Source organism: Notechis scutatus, chromosome 1, assembly GCF_049901735.1.
Source record: "Notechis scutatus isolate UNSWTSFEM ecotype Mainland chromosome 1, rNotScu1.2, whole genome shotgun sequence".
Lineage (NCBI taxonomy): Eukaryota > Metazoa > Chordata > Lepidosauria > Squamata > Elapidae > Notechis > Notechis scutatus.
In genome coordinates, this window is record NC_142009.1 from 7,625,205 (window position 1) to 7,645,746 (window position 20,542).

The window sequence follows — 20,542 nt, forward strand, 5'->3', positions numbered from 1 at the left end:
TGTATATGTATATGTATATGTATATGTATATGTATATATATGTATATGTATATATATATATATATTCTTAAGTTTTCAGGGTACTTACATGTATGGCATTCAGCTTTGTTCGGGTATTTTCCCACGTCATTGTAGTTGTGCTTTTAAAGTTGTAGCAACGTTTTGGCAGAATCTCATCTGCCATCATCAGGCTTCTGTATAGGCTTCTGTGTGTATGTATATATATATATGTGTGTGTGTGTGTGTGTGTGTGTAACACACACACACACACACACACACACACACACACACACATACTTTGAAGTGATCTGGAGGCCGCAATCTAATCTTTGCATTTAGTCAAATGTCAGGTTTTTATTTTCATATTTGGGGGGGAATTAGGAAAACAACTGCGAGTTGAGGCAATTATTATTGTTTAAGCTGTGTGTTGGATTTTTATTTGATTTGATTTGTCAATCGCTTAGAAGAAATAGGTATAAGGATAAACATAGTTATGAATACATGAAATGGATACGTATAAGAAATATAAAAAGAAACAATAGGACAGGGACGGTAGGCACATTGGTGCGCTTATGCACGCCCCCTACAGACCTCTTAGGAAAGAGGTGAGGTCAATAGTAGACAGTCTAAGGTTAAAGTTTTTGGGGTTTGGGGAAAAAGCTACAGAGTCAGATAGAGTATTCCAGACATGGACCACTCTGTTGCTGAAGTCATATTTCCCGCAATCAAGTTTGGTGCGATTAACCTTGAGTTTGTATCTATTGTGTGCTCTTGTGTTGTTATGGTTGAAGTTGTAGTATTCATTGACAGGTAGGACATTGCAATGTATTTTTTAATTTTGCACCTGCATCTCGAATGGCGGTCTCTCCCTTTGTTTGGTTGCTCCGTCTTGGGTTTACGGTCCCTGGTTTGTGTCACCGTCAGGCCACCGCCAAAGTCAACCAGGTTGAGAAACAGCTTGTCTAGTAGTTAAGGCACTCGGTTAGAAAGAGTTCTAGTCCCACCTTAGCCATGAAAGCTGGCTGGATGACTCTGGGCCAATCACCCAGAGACTGTGAGTTCTAGTCACTCCTTAGGCATGAAAACTGGCTGGGTGACTTTTATTTATTTTATTTTTATTTATTTGATTTGTCAATCGCTTACAAGATAATAGGTATAAATATAAACATGATTGTTCATACATGAAATAAAAGGAGACATTAGGACAGGGATGGTAGGCACAATGGTGCACTTATGCACGCCCCTTACAGACCTCTTAGGAATGGGGTGAGGTCAACAGTCGACAGATGGAGGTTAAAATCTTGGGGGTTTAAGGATATAACAACAGAGTCAGGTAGTGCATTCCAGGCATTGACCACTCTGTTGCTGAAGTCGTACTTTCTGCAATCAAGTTTCGAGCGCTTGACATTGAGTTTGTATCTGTTGTGTGCTCTTGTATTGTTGCGGTTGAAGCTGAAGTAGTCATTGACTAGTAGGACATTGTAGCAGATAATATTGAGTACTGTGCTTAGGTCCAACCATAGGCGACATAGTTTGAGGTTGTTCAAGCCCAAAATTTCAAGCCTGGTGATATAAGGTATTCTGTTGCGAGCAGAGGAATGTAGTAACTCTTCTCGTGAAATACTTCTGGACTTGTATTAATGTCCGATGTACAGTGCGGATTCCAGACAGATGATCTGTATTCGAGTATTGATCTAGCAAAGGTTTTGTATGATGATGAATTATAGTCCCTCCTTAGGCACGAAAGTTGGCTGGGTGACTTTGGGGCCAATCACGAAGAGACAGCTGAAGAATTCTGGGCGTTGACGTCCACACATCTTCAAGTTACCATAGTCTTGAGACACTGGTCTATTAGGACATAGCATGTTCTTTTAAACTACTGGCAATCCCTTTCTCTGCAAAGCATTCACTTCGATTTACTTCCTGCTAGAAATGCAAAAGATTTCATGACTGTGTGCTTGACTCGTTTATAAGGTTTTTAGGTATTAATTCTTCGAACGTGTGCAACCCAGGACAGCGCAACCGTCATAAGTACACGCCAGTTGCCAAGTGCCCGAATTTTTGATCACATGACCCTGGGACGCTGCAACGGCCGTGAGCGCCAGGACCAAACCCAAGTCCCCTTTTAGCAGTTGCCATCGTAAACGGTCCCCTTTTGCCATCGTAAACGGTCACTCTACAAACGGTCGTAAGCCGAGGAGTCCCTTGTATTCTCACCTTTGCCGGATTCTCTTGCAGGGACCTTTGACCGGAGCATGACCCTCCTGGAAGTCTGCGGAAGTTGGCCCGAGAGCTTCGGGCTGCGCCACCTGTCTTCCCTGGAGCAAACGGACGAGGGCCTTCGGGAAAGGCTGGCCGATGCCATGTCTGAGTCACCCAGCCGGGACGTAGCGGCAGCATCTGGAACAGGTACAAAGGAGACGTGTGATCAGAACTCAAGACGCCCCTCTCTTACCCAATGGTGATTTCCTTTCATTCATTTATAACCTTCCGTTCTTCCCAGTTTTTTTTGTTCCTGTGGGTAAAAAGGGCATTTCCCAGGAACCCATCATTGGCCTATTTATAAAGCCACTGGGGCTCGGCTGCCCTCGTCCCTTCCCGTATATTCCTGGAACTCCCCAAAATAAAAATAAAAATTGCATTTTTCCGGCCAACAATGGTCCAGAAAGGCCTTGAATCTAAAGCACAGATGTTCCCGCTGAGGCTCTCTGGGGTTACATGATTCTGGGGATGGAGGAAGTTTCGGATCAGCTTCTGGTTTTCAGCTCTTGGCCCCTGACCTCAAGGGCTATAAATGCTTCCGGATCAGGCTGGGATTTCACGGGGGAAATAAATTCCAATTTGTTCCTTTGTTGTTGTTGCTTGGTTACTTTCCTCAGCCCTTTCTTTGCTCGAGCCTGAGGGACTACAACTCCCATCACTCCCCTACTAGCATAGTCCACTCTCTCAGACAGCAGGATGGGAGTTCGGATGCCCCACATCTGGAGATTGACACGTTGAGGAGGAATGCCTTAGCCAGTTCCCTAGGATTGGAAAGCCGGTTTGCTCTAGTGGGAAAAGCAACAGAAGCTGGGGGACCGTGAGTTGTAGTCTCGCCTTAGGCATGAAAACCAGCTGGATGTCTTTGAGCCACTCACCAGGAGACAGTGAGTTCTAGTCCTGCTTTAGGCGTGAAAGCCAACTGAGTGACTGGGCCAATCACCAGGAGACAGGAAGTTCTAGTCCCACCTTAGGCATGAAAACCAGCTGGGTGACTTTGAGCCAATCACCAGGAGACAGTGAGTTCTAGTCCTGCTTTAGGCGTGAAAGCCAACTGAGTGACTGGGCCAATCACCAGGAGACAGGAAGTTCTAGTCCTGCCTTAGGCATGAAAGCCAGCTGGGTGACTTTGAGCCAATCACCAGGAGACAGTGAGTTCTAGTCCTGCCTTAGGCATGAAAGCCAGCTGGGTGACTTTGAGCCAATCACCAGGAGATAGTGAGTTCTAGTCCTGTTTTAGGCATGAAAGCCAACTGGGTGACTTTGAGCCACTCACCAGGAGACAGTGAGTTCTAGTCTCACCTTAGGCATGATGGTGTGGTGTCCTTTAGTTGGAAAACCTTTGGGTGCTACAATCCCCAGTTCATTGTTGTCCACATTGTTGGGAGATTCTGGGGGTTCCAGACCAGAAGTTGAGAGAGGCTGTTCTATGGTGTCTCATATGATCCAAAACTGTCAGATGATGCTGGAAAGGAGAGAAGGATAGATGAATCCATTTGAACCAAGGGGGACCGACCGGCTGTGAGCTTTAAAAGCTGTAATATTCCAGTAAATGGTTACATTTATTTATATTAGCCAGTACAGCTATTGTACTGGACTGCTTTGGCTCTGAGACTTGACCCAAAAATCACCCTTATTCTTTCTCGCACCCGCTTTGCACCCACCAGGAATGTTACTCTCTCACACACACACACCCCATGTGTGTATCACAGTTGGCAGCTCTGCACAGAAGAGAATTGGGGTGTGTAATTATCTGCCTTCCACAAAGTGCTGGCTACCCTAATCCAAATTAATCCATCTTCACCAGAGTCCATTACTGTGGTAAATTAAAGGGCCCATTAACATAAATGGCACGGCTCTTAGGAGATTATGCTCAAGAGGCCTTAGGGATCGGAGAACGCTTGCAAATTACAAATGCTGTCTGCGTTGGGTGAGCAGGGCTGGCGTTGGGCGAATTTCTGGCTGGAGTGACAGCTAAAGAACCCCAATAGCATCAGAACCGGAGCTAGGTAGAGGAACACAGGTAGGCCAGGTAGAAAAAGATCAGAGGAAAAGGAGAAAAGGGAGGGAGGAAAGGAGAAAGGAAGATGGAGGGAAGGAGGGAGAGAGGAAGGAAGGAGGGAGGAAGGGAGGGAGTGAGGGAAGGAAGGAAGAAAAGGAAGGAAGGAAAAGAGAGAGGGAAAGAGAGGGATGAAAAGAAGGAAGGAAGGAGAGAGGGGAAGAGAGGGATTGAGGGAGGGAGGAAGATGGAGAGAGGGAAAGACGGGGAGGGAGAGAGGGATGAAAGGAGAGAGGGAAAGCGAATGGAGGAAAAACAGGAAGGAAGGGAGGGAGGGAGGGAGGGAGAAGATGTACAGAGGGAAAGAGAGGAATGGAGGGAAGAAAAGAAGGAAGGAAGGAAGATGGAGGGAGAGAGGGATGGAGGAAGGAAGGAAGATGGAGAGTGGGAAAGAGAGGGAGGGAGAATGGGAAAGAGAGGGAGCAAATTAGGAAGGAAGGAGATAAGAGAAAGAAGGAAGGGAGCATGGTGAAAACAGGAAGGAAGGGAAGGAGGGAGGGACAGGAGAAGGAAGGAGTGGATAGGAGAATGGAGGGAGGAAAGAAGAAAGGAGGGATGAAGGGAAGGAAGGAAGGAAGGAAGGAAGATGGATAGAAGGAAAGAGGGAAAGAAGGAATTCTAAATTATAAGCAAAAGTCCATTTTGCTCTACCTCAAGAACTTTTCTTCCACCACCACAGGACTGTTTTCTCTTGGAATGTTTTAGAATTTCTTTCAAATTTTGAGTGGTAGTTTTGAGCATCCTTGACTGACGAGGCATGGTGGTGAATTTGCTAGCAGTGATCGTGACATTTCGGGTTAAAATCTTTCGTCTTCGGGGTACTTTGGCCAACGAGAGGGGAACCCCAAGACTCCAGTTCTCTCCAGTTCTCTCACCTTCTCTTGATGGTTCAGAGCAGCCCAGCACAGAGAAAGGAAAGTCATCCCTGTGCAAAAAAAACACCCCATGGTTTTCTACTTGGGTGTGTCTGCAGCCAGGCAAGACTGCGGCGGAAATACAAGTAATCCTCAACTTACAACCACAGTTGAGCCCAACATTTCTATTGCTGAGCAAGATCATTGTTAAGTGCATTTTGGCCCACGTTACGACCTTCGCTTTCACCGTTGTTAAGTGAATTCACTGATTTTGATCATGCGGCCTTGGGGATTCTGTTGACGGTTTATAATTCAAGGACTGATTCCGAGTCATGCTTTGTAGTGCCGTTGTCATATTGAACGGCCGCTAAACAAATAGTTGTAAGTGGAGGACTGCCTGTAGAGCCAAAAATAAATTCCCCTGTTGCTTGCCTTCCCAGGAGCAGGTAGTCCTCGACTTACGACCACAATTAAGCCCAGAATTTAAGTAGCTAAATGAAACATTTTTTTTCAGTGAGTTCAGCCCCTGTTGTATGATTTTTTCTTGCCACGGTTGTTAAGATAATAATAATAACAGATAATCAGAGTTGGAAGGGACCTTATAGGTCAGTGGTGGTTAACCTTTTTGGGCTCCTGTGCCAAAAATTGTGCGTGCGCTTGTACTCACACGCTCATGTGCCCGCACCCAGAAGACAATGCGCATGCCCTACACACACACCCTGCGCATGCATACGCAATCTCCCCCTCCCCCCTGCCACCCCCTTACCTGCACTGCGCCTCACAGGTGATTTTTGGCTGGTTTGAGGCCTTTTTTGGCCTCCCACACGCTTTGCAAGCCGAATAATAGGCCCATTTAGTCACTTCCGGTATTACAGTTTGCCTGCTGCTTGCGTGCTGGCACAAATAGCTCTGCGTGCCATCACGGTTATAGGTCATCTAGTCCAACTCACCACCCAAGCGGGAGACCCTACACCATTTCTGACAAATGGCAGACAAATGGGAGTCATGACTCTTGTTAAGTCAGCAACACGGTCGTTAAGTGAATTAAGTTATTACTAAAGTTAACGAGTAGGTAAGAGTAGTGAACAATAACAATTAATGTAATTAACAATTGTAAAACTAGTATCAATGATGTTGTATCAAGTTTACAGGTCAGAATAAATTTTAAAAAAAAATAACACTTCACATTTGTTAAGTGAGTTTGATCCATTTTACGAACTTGCTTGCCACCGTTGTTAAGCAGTCGTTAAGTTAGCAACACGGTCATTAAGTGAATCTGTCTTCCCCCACCCATTGACTTTGCTTATCAGAAGTTCGCAAAAGGGGATCCCAAGACGCTGCAACCGTCATAAATATGAATCAATTACTAAGTTCCTAAATTTTGATCGTGTGACTGTTGGGAAGCTGTAACGGTCGTAAGTGTGAAGAACGGCCATAAGTCCCTTTTCTCAGCGCCGTTGTAACTTGGAACGGTCACTCAATGAACAGTTGTCAGTCAAGGTCTACCTGTAGAGCATCCTTTGTTAAAAAGAGTGTGTGTGTGTGTGTGTTTTTAATTGGACTTTCATTTTTGTGTAGGATTCTATATTGGTTCTCTTAAGTAAAAAATAACTCGGGATGTTGGCACTAAGAGGGAAGTGGAATACAGAGGAATAGGAAATGATCCATAATGTAGGAAAAGGGTAATTTTATCCCATCCAAGGAAATGAAACAAAAGGGGACTGGGGAATAAAAAAGGGGAAAAAAACCACTCACAAATTCCCAAGAAAAGACAAGATTATTTGCGACCGCCACGTAGCTGCCTGAGAAATCCATGCGCTCGTCTCTCGAACGCAGCCCACGCTGGGACACAAGTCTGAAGTGGCTTTCAAATGGACTGGAACCTCATGGGAAAGTATAGGTAGTCTTCGACGTATGGCCACCACGGAGCCCAAATTTTCCTGATGCTCAGCCAAACTGTTGTTCAGTGAGTTTCGGCCCCCTTTTTACAACCTATCTTGCCACCGTTGTTAAACAAATTGCTGCGGTTTTCATGTTAGTGGCGTGGTTGTTCTGTGAGTCTAGCTTCCCCGTTGATTTTGCACGGAAGGGTCTAGGACAGGGGTGTCCAACCTTGGCAACTTTAAGACTTGTGGACTTCAACTCCCAGAATTCCTCAGCCAGCAAAGCTGGCTGAGGAATTCTGGGAGTTGAAGTCCACAAGTCTTAAAGTTGCCAAGGTTGGACACCCCTGGTCTAGGACAATTTGCCACAGCCAACTCACCACAGCCCACTCTCTGCAAGACGATTTAACAATTCTATTTAATTATTTCAAATAAAATTTAAAGATATTTTAATTCACAATTCATTCTGTCCCTCCCTTGGCATCCTTTCTTTCATGATTCTATTCCATATTTCTTTGATATTAGCGTAACTCTTGTCCCGCAGCAAGTTCTCCCACAGCGAGTTGGTTGTGGCAAGTTTTTTGATCATGTGAGTTGGCCATGGTGAATTGGCCATAATGAGTTGGCCATGGCAAGTTGGCTGTGGTGAGTTGGCCATGGTGAGTTAGCTGTGGTGAGTTGGCTGTGGCGAGTTAGCTGTGGCGAGCTGGCCATTGTGAATTGACTATGGCAAGTTAGCTGTGGTGAGTTGGCCATGGTGAATTGGCCATAATGAGTTGGCCATGGCGAGTTAGCTGTGGTGAGTTGGCCATGGTGAATTGGCCATAATGAGTTGGCCATGGCAAGTTGGCTGTGGTGAGTTGGCCATGGTGAATTGGCCATAATGAGTTGGCCATGGCAAGTTGGCTGTGGTGAGTTGGCCATGGCGAATTGGCCATAATGAGTTGGCCATGGCAAGTTGGCTGTGGTGAGTTGGCCATGGCGAATTGGCCATAATGAGTTGGCCATGGCAAGTTAGCTGTGGTGAGTTGGCCATGGTGAATTGGCCATAATGAGTTGGCCATGGCAAGTTGGCTGTGGTGAGTTGGCCATGGTGAGTCAGCTGTGGTGAGTTGGCTGTGGTGAGTTAGCTGTGGCGAGCTGGCCATTGTGAGTTGACTATGGCAAGTTAGCCATGGCAGGTTGGTTGTAGTAAGATGGCCGTGGTGAATTGTCATAGACCCTTCCGAGGAATCTTCTGATCCTCCATTCTGTGCTATGATCCAAGATGACAGGTCATGAAAACCAGGTGCTGAAGAACAGGAGCAGAAGAGGGGAAATCCGCCCATGACCCCAGGATGGGGTTCCAGAATGAACATGGGAAACCACTGCAGGACACAGAATACAGGTAGTCTTACAACAGTTAGTGACCATTTGAAGTTACAACGACCTTCTGATGAGGAAAGTCAACGGAGAAGCCAGATTTGCTTAACAACCATGTGACTAACATAACAACCGCACTGATTCAATTGTGGCGAGACCCAGCTGTAAAAGGGACAAGATTCACTTAACAACTATTCTGGCTTAACAACAGAAATTTTGAACTCAATTGTAGTCGTAAGTCGAGGACTTCCTGTACTGGACGAGGGCTCATTAAATTGGCCTCTTATGCTTCTTGAGAGATTCCATTTCTTGAATAAATGTACACTTTGCAGCATATTAACCTATCTGGTGCTCAGTTTAGGAATTACTAATGGATCCAGATGGCCACGGCTCTTAAAATAAAGCCTATTTCTGTTTTATTCCTTCAGGATGCTATTAGCACCTGCTCGCCCCTTTCCTTCCTCCCCTCCCTCCCTCTTTCTCTCTCTCTCTCTCTCTGTGTCCATCTGCTCTCCATTCCTTCACTAACCCACACATCTGCTTTCCTATCTGGAAGTACCAGGTAGTCCTCAACTTCCGACCACAAATGGGGACAGGAATTTCTGTTCCGAAGCTAGATAGTGGTTAAGTGAGTCACATTCAATTGTATGAACTTTTTGCCATGGTTGTTAAGTGAATCACAATGGTGAGGAGGAGATGAAGGAGAAGAAAAGAAGAGGAGGAGGAGGAGGAGATGAAGGAGGAGATGAAAGAATGAGGAGAGGAGGAGAAGAGAAGAGGAGAAGAGAAGAAGAAGAAGAAGGAGGAGAAGAGAAGAGGAGAAGAGAGAAGAAGAGAAGAAGAAGAAGAAGAAGAACAGGAAGAGGAGGAGAGGAGAAGAAGAAGAAGAAGAAGAAGAAGAAGAGGAGGAGGAGAGATGAAAGAGGAGAGAAGAGGAAGGAGAAGAAGGAAGAGGAGAAGAGAGAAGAAGAAGAAGAAGAAGAAGAAGAGGAGGAGGAGGAGATGAAGGAGGAGATGAAAGAATGAGGAGGAGGAGGAGAAAAGAAGGAAGAGGAAGAGAAGAAGAAGAGGAGATGGAGGAGGAGGAGGAGGAGGAGGAGGAGAGGAGAAGAAGAGAGAGGAGGAGGAGGAGATGAAAGAATGAGGAGGAGGAGGAGAAGAAGAACAGGAAGAGGAGAAGAGGAGATGAAGAAGAAGAAAAGAAGAAGAAGAGGAGGAGGAGATGAAGGAGGAGATGAAAGAATGAGGAGGAGGAGGAGAAAAAGAGGAGGAAGAGGAAGAGAAGAAGAAGAGGAGATGGAGGAGGAGGAGGACAAGAAGAAGGAGGAGGGGAGGAGGAGGAGGAAGAAGAAGAAGAAGAGGAGGAGGAGGAGGAGGAGGAGGAGGAGGAGGAGGAAGAAGAAGAAGAAGAAAAAACAAAAACATCAACAATTCTATGGCATAATCATAATCAATCCCTAGAGAGAGAAATTTGCTGTTTCCTCCCAAAAAAAGGAAAAGTAACAAGGCTCCACTCAGAGTCTACAAAAACCGTCTTTCTTCTGGAGTTAACAGGGTGCATCAGGGGCTCAATTTGGACAAGGCCCATGCTCCCTCCCAAACACCAGAGAGCACAGATAGAGAGGCAGCCGTAAATGAAATGGAGGCATCCTTTAAAATTGCTCTAGCTGAGAGCAGTTGAGGGAAAATGAATACGCATGTTCCTCTGTTCTGTGCAGGTAGTCCTCGACTTATGACCACCACTGAGCCCAAAATTTCTGTCGTGAAACAAGGCGGTTGTGAGCTTGGCCTTATTTTGAGTCCTTTCTCACCTCAGGTGTTCCATGAATCACCGTGGCTGTGAAGTTGGTAACGCGGCTGTGCGTTGAATCCGGTTGTCGCAATTGCTTGTCGGAGAGTCATAAAAGGAGGATCACCACATGACTCTGGGACACTGCAGCAATCATAAATGTGAGTCAGTTGCCTGGTGCCTGAATTTTGACCACGTGACCACCGGTCGTGTGATCGACCATCCTAAGTCAGGTTGTTCAGCACATTACGACTTGCAATGGTCACTAAACGAACTGTCGAGGACGAGTCAAGGACTACCTGCGTTGTCTGGTCTTGTCTCCCCGGACATCCACCCACCCTAAAGCCACAGACACACACACACTCACCCAGAGGTGGTATTCAGCCGGTTTGGACCGGTTCTAGCATACTGGTTGCAGAAATTTTGGGCAGTTTGGAGAACGGGCAAATACCACCTCTGGTTGTCCCCACACACCCCGCCCCCACTGTTCCCTCTCCTATATTCCCTTGTTTTTTACCTCAGCTGATTCGCACAGCAGAACGGATTGCCGCGCCTCAGCTGAGCTAAAAAAACAGCTCAGCTCACCACCATTGACAGAGGTCGGTGTTTGAGCCCTGCGCACGCAAAGCATGAGTGCCTGCGGGAAACACACACGCGTATAGAACCGGTAGGATACAAGTTGGAAACCCACCACTGCACACACCGATTTACACAAGATACGTGTGAATTCCCCATTGTTCCCGCATTGTTCATCCTTTCGGAGAGCCGCTGCCAGTTCCAGCTAAGGAAGCCCTTGCTGCCAGCCAGCCCTCTGCCTGACCTGGCTTGGTGAGAATTTCAGCTCTCTTCCTCTGAGCATCGGATGAGTGCACAGACAGCGATCCCGTTTGGCACTGTGGGTCTTGTTCCCTGGGGAAGGAAATGCCTGTGCAAAATGGCTGACTCTGAGATATTTTCCCAACCCTCTCTTGCAAGCTGTGCAGTTTTGTGTTGTTGGGTTAATTTTTTTTAACAGGCAAGATTTTCCTTGATTATCATTCTATCCTCTTCATCTGTCTCTCTCTCTTCTTTTTCTTTCTCTTTCACTGTTTCTCTTTCTACCTTTCTCTCCTTTCTTTCTCTTTCTCTCATTCTTTCTCTCCTTTCGTTCTCTCTCCTCTTTCTCTCTTTTCTCTCTCTTTCTTGCTGTCCTCCTCCTCTTTCTTTCTCTCTCTCTTCTCCCTTTCTCTCCTTTCTCTTTCTTGCTATCCTCTTCTTTCTTTTGGTCTTTCTCTGTCTTTCTCTCCTTTTTCTCTTTTTCTCCCTCTCTCTCTTTCTTCCTATTTTTCTCTCTTTCTCTTTCTCTCCCTCTTTCATTTTGTTCCTCTCTCATTCTCTTTCTTTCTCCTTCACACACTCTCTCTCATTTGTCTTTCTTACTTCCTATTTTTTTCTCCTTCTCTACCTCTTTCTTACTCTTCCTCTGTTTTTCCCTTTCACTCTCATTTGTCTCCCTTTCTTCCCATTCTTCTCTCTGTCTCTCGATCTCTCTCTTTCTCCCTCCCTGCCTCCAAATTTAGGATTCTGTTGTTCAGAGCAGGGAGGTCATAAGGCCCAAATGCATTTAGCATTGACTGCCCTCTGTTATACTGCTTCTATTAGTCCCTAATTTGATTTGTACCTATTCATTTGCGGTCCCTGCAGGAGCGCTGAGCTGGCCCGGCGTCTAATTGGTGCTGTCTCTATTTTAGCCTCATTAAATTAGCCCTGACTCCTGGCCACTTGGTGTCTGTGCTTGTCTGTCCATTTATACAACCCTAATGTAACGCAAAATTCATTACTGATCACATTACTTTCAACTCTGAAGCCAGCCTTGTGATAAACATTTTCTTAACCCTTCTCTGACTGGCGCCTGCCAGAAGAGAAAGGCAATTTCCGAGGAAGAGGAGGAGGAGGAGGAGGAGGAGGAGGAGGGAAAGAGAAAAAAATGGGTAAAGACGATGAAACCCAGGGAATGCTTGTCCCAAGATTGGACTTTGGAGGCTTGGAGAAACATGGAGATATTGGAATGGGATGGATCTGGAATGAGGGCTGTGTTATTGAAAAGCTATTCCTGTGAATTTGGGCCTTTGCCTTTCCGAATTAAGGATCTTTCAGTTTCCCAAAGTCCAGGATCGAGGAAGCCTTATCCCTCAAGGCTAGGTTCCTCCATCCCAGAGATCCTTGCAAAACTAGGGATGCCAGAACTGGAGGAGCTCAGGGTCAAGGGGTTAAGGACCCCTTCTCCCTCTGCATGAAGTGTGCATGTACTGTGGATATTATTATGACTTTCAATTCCAGGAATTAGCATCTCTGTAGACCAGGGATGGATGGATGGATGGATGGAGATGGATAGATAGATAGATAGATAGATAGATAGATAGATAGATAGATAGATAGAGGTAGAGAGAGATAAATAGACAGATATAGGTAGAGAGAGAAAGAGAGAGACACAGACAGATGATGATAGATCAATAGAGAGGGAATGGATGAAGAGCGGAAAAGAGATATTAGATAGATAGATAGATAGATAGATAGATAGATAGATAGATAGATAGATAGATAGATAGATAGATAGATAGATAGATAGACAGATAGACAGGCAGACAGACAGACAGACAGACAGAGACAGACAGACAGATAGATGGACAGACGGATGGATAGATAGATAGATAGATAGATAGATAGATAGATAGATAGATAGATAGATAGATAGATAGATAGATAGATAGATAGATAGATAGATAGATAGATAGATAGATAGACAGGCAGATAAGATATGAATGAGGGGGGAGAGATTAAAAATACCAGTTAATTAAGACCCCCAGATTACTAGCCCACCATTTTTCTTAACTTGGTCTTCATCAACCTAATGGCCTCCACGGAAGTGCGAAGCAAAGGCCAATATTGTACTAAGGGATTCTGGGAGTCGAAGTCCAATCTAGGCAAAACAAAAGGCATCAACTTGAGAATGGCTGACTTAACACAATTTAAGGCAGGTCCAGCGAAGCTGGTGAGGTATCCCTCCCTGGACCCTTCTGAGCTGCCCCCCCAAGAGCAGCGTGCACTTGATCTGGTCGGCTTGACGTTTTTTCGGTCTGAACTCCTGAATCCTCTCCTTGACCAGACAATGTTGGCTCAGCAGGCGCCGACGGGGCTGACACGAGGCTGGTGTGAGAAATTGCTGGGAGTCTGTAGAGGCTTGTTGATTTGGCTGAGGTGCCAGGCCTAAGTACTTGGAATGCTGAGGATGCCAGCGGCCTGTTGTGGCTTGGATTTCTGCTCCCTCGGAGGAGGAATGTGTCACAGTCTGGGATATGAAGAGGCTGGAGGCTGAGGCTCTTGGGTGGCCACAAGGGTGGGCAGCTTGGGCAAAGTTTAGGACCTGTGGACTTCAGCTCCCAGAATTTCTGAGCCAGCCAAGCTGTATCCCTCTGCTAATGCAATTTAGGATTGCGTTGGCTTTTTGGGCTGCTGCTGCACACTGCTGGCTCCTATTTAGATGGTTGTCCACTAAGACCCCAAGATCCCTCTCCCAATTACTGCTATTGAGCCTGGTTTCACCCAGTCTATATGCGTCCTTTTGGTATTTAGAATATAGAATAGCAGAGGGACATTGGAGGTCTTGTAGTCCAACCCGCTGCTCAAAGCAGGAGACCTTAGACTATTTCAGACAAGATGGTTGTTCTTGTCAGCTTTTGCGACCCTCTGACAAGCAAAATCAAGAGGGGAAGCCAGATTCACTTCACAATGCGTTATTAATTTAACAACGGCAGTGATTCGCTTAAAAATTGTGGCAAGAAAGATCGTACAATGGGACAAAGCTCACTTAACAACTATCGCCCTTGGCAACAGAAAGTTTGGGCTCAACGGCGGTCGTAAATCAAGGACAACCAGTAAGAATAATGGAACTGGAAGGGACCTTGGAGGTCTTCTAGTCCAACCCCCTGCTCAAGCAGGAGACCCTATACCATTTCAGACAAATGGCTGTCCAATCTCTTCTTAAAAACTTCCAGTGTTGGAGCATTCACAACTTATGAAGGCAAGCGGTCCCACTGATTAATTGTTCTAATTATTGGGAAATTTCTCCTTAATTCCAGGTTCCTTCTCTCCTTGATGAGTTTCCATCCTTATTGCTTCTTGTCCTGCCTTCAGGTGCTTTGGAGAATAGCTTGACTCCCTCTTCTTTGGGGCAGCCCCTCAAATGCTAAAATATTGCTATCATGTCACCCCTAGTCCTTCTTTTCATTAAGCTAGACATACTCAATTCCTTCATATGTTTTACCCCTAAGTTCCCTAAAGCTGCCATAGCTGCCTACAACCTCATGTAGGATCTTCCTTTCTCCCTGGGCAAATTTGTCTCAGGAAAAGGACACTCTACTCAACAATGGGAACACACCTCAATGTTACGCTTGAAGAGCAGGTGAGGAGAAACGGCTTGTCTCTGCCGTGACCTTGGTGACGCTGAGACAGTTACTTGAAGACACAATAATAGAGTTGAAAGGGATCCTGGAGGTCTTCTAGCCCAACCCCTTCTAGTCCAAAGCCTATATTATTTCAGACAAATGGTTGTCCGAGCTCTTCTTAAAAACCTCCACATTGGAGCACCCACAATTTCTGAAGGCAAGTCGTTCCACTGATTAATTGTTCTAACCATCAGGACATTTCTCTTTATTTCTAATTTGATTCTCTCCTTGATTAATTTCCATTGATTAGGTTCCAACCATTGCTTCTTGTCCTGCCTTCAGGTGGTTTGGAGAATAGTTTGACTTCCTCTTCTTTGTGGCAGTCCTTGAAATATTGGAAGACTGGTCTCATCTCATCCAAGTCCTTCTTTTCATTAAAATAGATCTACCCAGTTCCTGTAACCGTCCTTCATATGTTTTATCCTCCAGTCCCCTAATCATCTTTGCTGTTCTTCTCTGCAAGCAAAGTCCATATTTTGGACAGAGAGGACCGCTGGTTTGATAATCCAAGAGGCAACTGCAAGAACCAGTCCCTTTTTTTCAGTGCAACTGTAATTTTGAACAATGGCTAAACGAATGATTATAAATGAAGGATTAGCTGTAGTTTTCCATTGAACGCTTCAGCCGGCATCGCCAGGTAGATGCGAAAAACAACTGAGCATTTTGTCTGGCACCCTCTTCGCTAACATCTCAAATTTCCCAGGGGATAAACAGCCCGTCTGGTGCTGGCTTTGAACAGCTTGCAAGCAAAACGGAGACTTTCATCTTTTGCGGCGTGCAGATAATATTTAAATCTGGTTTATGGAACCTGAATCTCTCTCTCCTGGTTATCTAAAGTAACCCCCCCAAAAAAAAGGCAAATAAACTTAAGATATATGCCTCTTTTTTGAAGGAAAACAAAGGCATTGCAACACCCTTCAAAAGAGCTTAAGTCACAAAGTTGAGGCCGCCATTTTGATTTTGTTTTGTTTTTTTACCATGGATACAGACCTCCATGAAAGAGAGCTAGTTCCCAAAATGGATGTCTGTGGAGATTCTCAGCCATCCAGGCCGTGGTTGTCCGAAAGGTGCTTTTTTTTTTTTTTTCCCCCAAAAGGCAACTGGGACTTTTGGGGTTTTTTGTTTTTTCCTTTGAAGACCTTTCATTTCTCCTCCAAGAAGCTGCTTCTGAAGAACTGAAGAAGCTTCTCGGATGAGAAGCGAAACATCTTCCAAAAAAAAAAAAAAAGCAACCAAAAATAGTCCAGTTGCCTTTTGGAAAAGCATCTTTGGGACTCTGAAATGGATGTTTCGGAGGTCAGGAGCTGTCCTCCGCATCCTCTTTGCCAGGCAATTAAAACTGGGCATGGGCAAATAATCGCATCTTTTTAAATAGCCGGGAAGAAGTATGCAAGATGTTTGCAGTGTGAAGTGCGTCACCCTATTTCAAAGGTGGAATGCTTGTTCCAATTCCAGAAAGGCTGTTCCAATCTTATCCAGATTCTTCCAGCCCTGGAATGACTTCGCTTCCAATTCGGAAGAGAATATTTTGAGCTTAGAACGGAACCATTTTGAGTTTGGAACGCTGGCAAGGATGGTTGACATGGTAGCAGGAACATTTCTGATGAGATTAATGCAACAGATTCAAGCTCAGATCCACAATATTTATCTGTTTATTTGTTTGTTTGTTTGTTTGTTTCTCTGTCTGTCTGCCCCCCTCTGTGTGTGTGTGTCTGTCTGTCTGTCTCTCTCTCTCATATCTATCTATCTACCTATCATCTCCTCTTTATCTCTCTCTCATCTCTATCTATTTGTATCATCTATTTCAATCTATCTCTGTCTATCTATCATCTATCTATATCATTTATATCTATCCATCTCAATCTATATCTACCTCATCTATCTGTCATCTATCTATATCATCTATTTCAATTTATCTATCTATCTATGTCATTTATATCTATCTGTCTATCTACCTATCTATCTTCCTTCTAATTTATCTTCCCCCTTTATTATTTTTATAACTAACTCAAGGCAGCAAATATATCTAATACTATTTTCTCCTTCTATTTTCCCCAGAACAACAACCTTGTGAGGTGGGTTGGGCTGAGAAAGAGAGGGACTGGACCAAAAGTCACCCAGCCAGCTTTCATGGCTAAATCAGGACTAGAACTCATTGTCTCCTGCTTTCTAGAATGGCGCCTTAACCACCAGACCAAAGTGACTCTCTGTTTATTTATTAATTTTTTCTTTGCAGTGTCACCATCCCAGTGCTGGATTAAAGAAACTGCATGGGTTGTTATAATAAGTTCTGTATTTTTGTGCAGTTAAGAAGGGGAAAGGGCTGTTGTATATAGATGCGTTAGTAACAGGGGTGGGCTTCAAAATTTTTAGCAAAGGGTTCCCTGCCCAGTTGCTGGGTGGGTGTGGCCATGATGGGTGTGGCCTAGTTAGCCTCCTGCACCGTGGTGGGGGTGGCGTTTTTGCCCTCTCCGGGCTCCAGAGACTTTTGTCAAGCCTCTGGAGGGTGAAAACGGCCTCCCCGGGCTCCGGAGGCTCTCTGGAGGCCGGAAATGGACCCTTCTGGGAGGCCCTTTTTTCACTCTCCCCAGACTCCGGAGGCTTCCCTCGAGCCTTCGGGAGGGCGAAAACAGCCTCCCCCAGGCTCCGGAGGCCTGCCAGAGACCAGAAATGGGCCTCTTTCTGGCCTTCCAGAACTTCCAGGAGGCCCTTTTTTCACTCTCCCCAGACTCCGGAGGCTTCCCTCGAGCCTCCTGAAGGGCGAAAATGGCCTTCCCCAGGCTCCAGAGGCCCTCCGGAGGCCAGAAATGGGTCCGTTTCTGGACTTTTGGAACTTCCGGGAGGCCTGTTTTTCGCCCTCCCTGAGTTTCCATGCGCGCCCTGCACTTAACCTGCATCCAAAATGGGTTGTGTGGGGACTCCTGGGAGGGGTGGGGTTGGGGTGGGGGGGCCAGCCAGGAGTGGGATTTGGGGGGTTCTTCGAACAGCGCAGAATCTTAGCTAGGGGCTCTCCCGAACTCCTGCGAACCCCCAGCTGCCCATCTCTGGTTAGAAATATCAATTCACTATGAAATTCTAATTTTTTTCAGGACACTCCAGAGACATAGGAGGTGCTCTTACCCCCTAGCTTGCAGAGGTCACGCTCAGCGATGTTTTAAAAATCCACCCCGCCAAAAAATAACCACCCTCCTCCACCCATCCCTCAGTCTGTCCATCCAGGCCTCTGCTTGCTTGGGAAGGAGGGCATGGAACAACTGCAGTTTTCTTAATTAATATTTATGGGGGGTGAAGATGTCACAATCCACCCATTAAAGAGCAAAGCTCCCTTTTATTGAATTCTTCTGCTGCGTTGCCAGGGCTAATTGCATTTCGTGTCACAAATAAAAACCAGATGACTCTTGGGACTTGGGCAAAACTCCGGCCAGCGAGAGATTTATCCACTGGTATGGAGGGGCAAGCAGTGTTTCTCCTTTCACGGTTGTTGCAGGTCACTGGTTTTTGCAAAACAGGACATGGACTTGAGCCTGTTTGGAGGAGAGAAGAGGGCTTGGGAGAATTGCCAGGCCTCAAAAGCAAAGAACCCAGATCCAGATCCTGGATTTCCAGAACGAGAGCAGGGAAGCAGCAAAGAGGCGGATTAAAACTGAGAAGACACAGGCTCTCCGCCCTCCACTGTGGGAGTTCATGGCTCTCACTCTCTCTTTCTCTTTCTTTCTTTCTCTTTCTCTCTTACCAAAACCTATCCCATGGGCTGTTTGTTCTGAAGGAGGGTGTCCTAGCAACATCCTCTTCAGCACCTGGAGGAAAAGTGAGATCAGATAGATGATAGATAGATAGATAGATAGATAGATAGATAGATAGATAGATAGATAGATAGATAGATAGATAGATAGATAGATAGTAGATAGATAGATAGATGTGGGTGGATGGATGGATGACAGATGGATAGATAGATAGATAGATAGATAGATAGATAGATAGATAGATAGATAGATAGATAGATAGATAGATAGATAGATAGATAGATAGATAGATAGATAGATATGGGTGGATGGATGGATGACAGATGGATAGATAGATAGATAGATAGATAGATAGATAGATAGATAGATAGATAGATAGATAGATAGATAGATAGATAAATTGATGGATGGATGGATAGATAGATAGATAGATAGATAGATAGATAGATGATAGATAGATAGATAGATAGATAGATAGAGATGATAGATGGATGGATAGATAGATAGATAGATAGATAGATAGATAGATAGATGATAGATAGATAGATAGATAGATAGATAGATAGATAGATAGATAGATAGAGTAATAAGCAATTGATTGCTTATTAGTAACCTTTGATTATCACTAAGTACTGTATCTTATGATTCTTGATGGATGTATTTTATTTTTTCTTTATGTACACTGAGAGCATATGCACCAAAGACAAATTCCTTGTGTCCAATCACACTTGGCCAATAAAAGAATTCTATTCTATTCTATTCTATTCTATTCTATTCTATTCTATTCTATTCTAGATAGATAGATAGATAGATAGATAGATAGATAGATAGATAGATAGATAGATAGATAGATAGATAGATAGATAGATAGAATGGATGGATAAATGTCCTCAAGGAAATATCAATATTTCTCAAGGAGTCCTTCCTTCCTCTCTCCCTCTCTCTTTTCCTTCCTCATACTCTCCTTTCCTATCTCTCTCTTTCCTTCCTTTCTCTCTCTCTCCTTCCTTCCTCCTCAGCTCCCTCTTTTCTTCTTCCTTCCTTCCTCCTCTTTATTTTCCTCCCTCCTCCCTCCCTCCCTCCTTCCCTTTCCTTTCCTTTCCTTTTCCTTCCTTCCCTTTTCTCTTTTCATTTCCTTCCCCCTTCCCTTCCTCTTTTCTTCCTTTTTCCCCTTCCTTCCTCTCTCCTTCCAGTCCTTCTTCCCTCTTTTCTTTTCTCCCTCTTTCCCTCCTAGATTTGGAGATCTCCCAACTCCCTAAAGACTCTGAGTGACACGCAATACACACAGAGGAAGCCCAAACGATTTTTTAAAAAGCATGTTGTTGGTCCAGAAGGGTAAAACAAACAAACATGTGCAAAACCAACTAAGGCTTGGCATCCACCCTCACTCCAGGCCTGAGAGCAAAGCCATGCTTTTAATCCCTTCCAGGACAAGCTATAGGGTAGAGCCATACAAATCTCCAGGGCAGGGCCAAATTAAGGCCGACCCAGGCCCTAAGCACAGCCTAACCATGGGACATCTCGGCCCTTCCATTATTTAGCCGACAAGAGATTAATACTCTAACTTTTAAACTTTTGTTACACGCTGTGCCAAAGAAACTGGCTTTTTTTTTTTTGTTTTTTTTCAGTGCTGATTAAACTTGAACATAGCAGCTACGGACAATAATAAAAAATATTCAGCCCAAGTTAAGAATGTGGCAGCGAAAACGTTAAGGGCATGATTAGCTGGGGAACTCCAAGCTCATGCTGGCTTTGCTTCATCCTTTTCTTTTAATGACCTCATAATCCCTCGCGAGGGTGGCATCTGGGCAACTGAATGGCGCTAGCAGAGGGTTTCCTGGCCGGATGCCCTTCCTGTCACCAAGGCAGAGTTTTGTTCGGCAGATATATATTCTCAGTGCGCCCAGAGAGAGTAATACCTGCCTCTACCTAGGCTCGAACTCGAGCTGGTTTTCCTTCATGGTTAATTTTATTAATTTTCATTTCATATTTCTTAACCGCTCATCTCCCTCAGATTCAGGGCGATGTCGTAGCAGAAGGCAGGCACTGCTCAGGCCCAATAGATGACAGGACCTAATTGTGAAGATCTGGAGCACGTCCAGATGGGTC

At 45.0% G+C, this 20,542-nt stretch overlaps 1 protein-coding gene across 6 annotated transcripts in view; it reads left to right on the forward strand.

Annotated features, from left to right (window-relative positions):
• The window catches only part of BCAS3 (BCAS3 microtubule associated cell migration factor), a 624,015-nt gene that overhangs the window by 585,156 nt on the left and 18,317 nt on the right, over positions 1 to 20,542 (forward strand). For all 6 annotated transcript variants that reach the window (XM_087956170.1, XM_087956184.1, XM_087956163.1 and 3 more), the window contains one exon: positions 2,239 to 2,409. In XM_087956170.1, the coding sequence (XP_087812296.1) occupies positions 2,239 to 2,409 (171 nt within the window). The remainder of the gene's footprint in view (positions 1 to 2,238; positions 2,410 to 20,542) is intronic.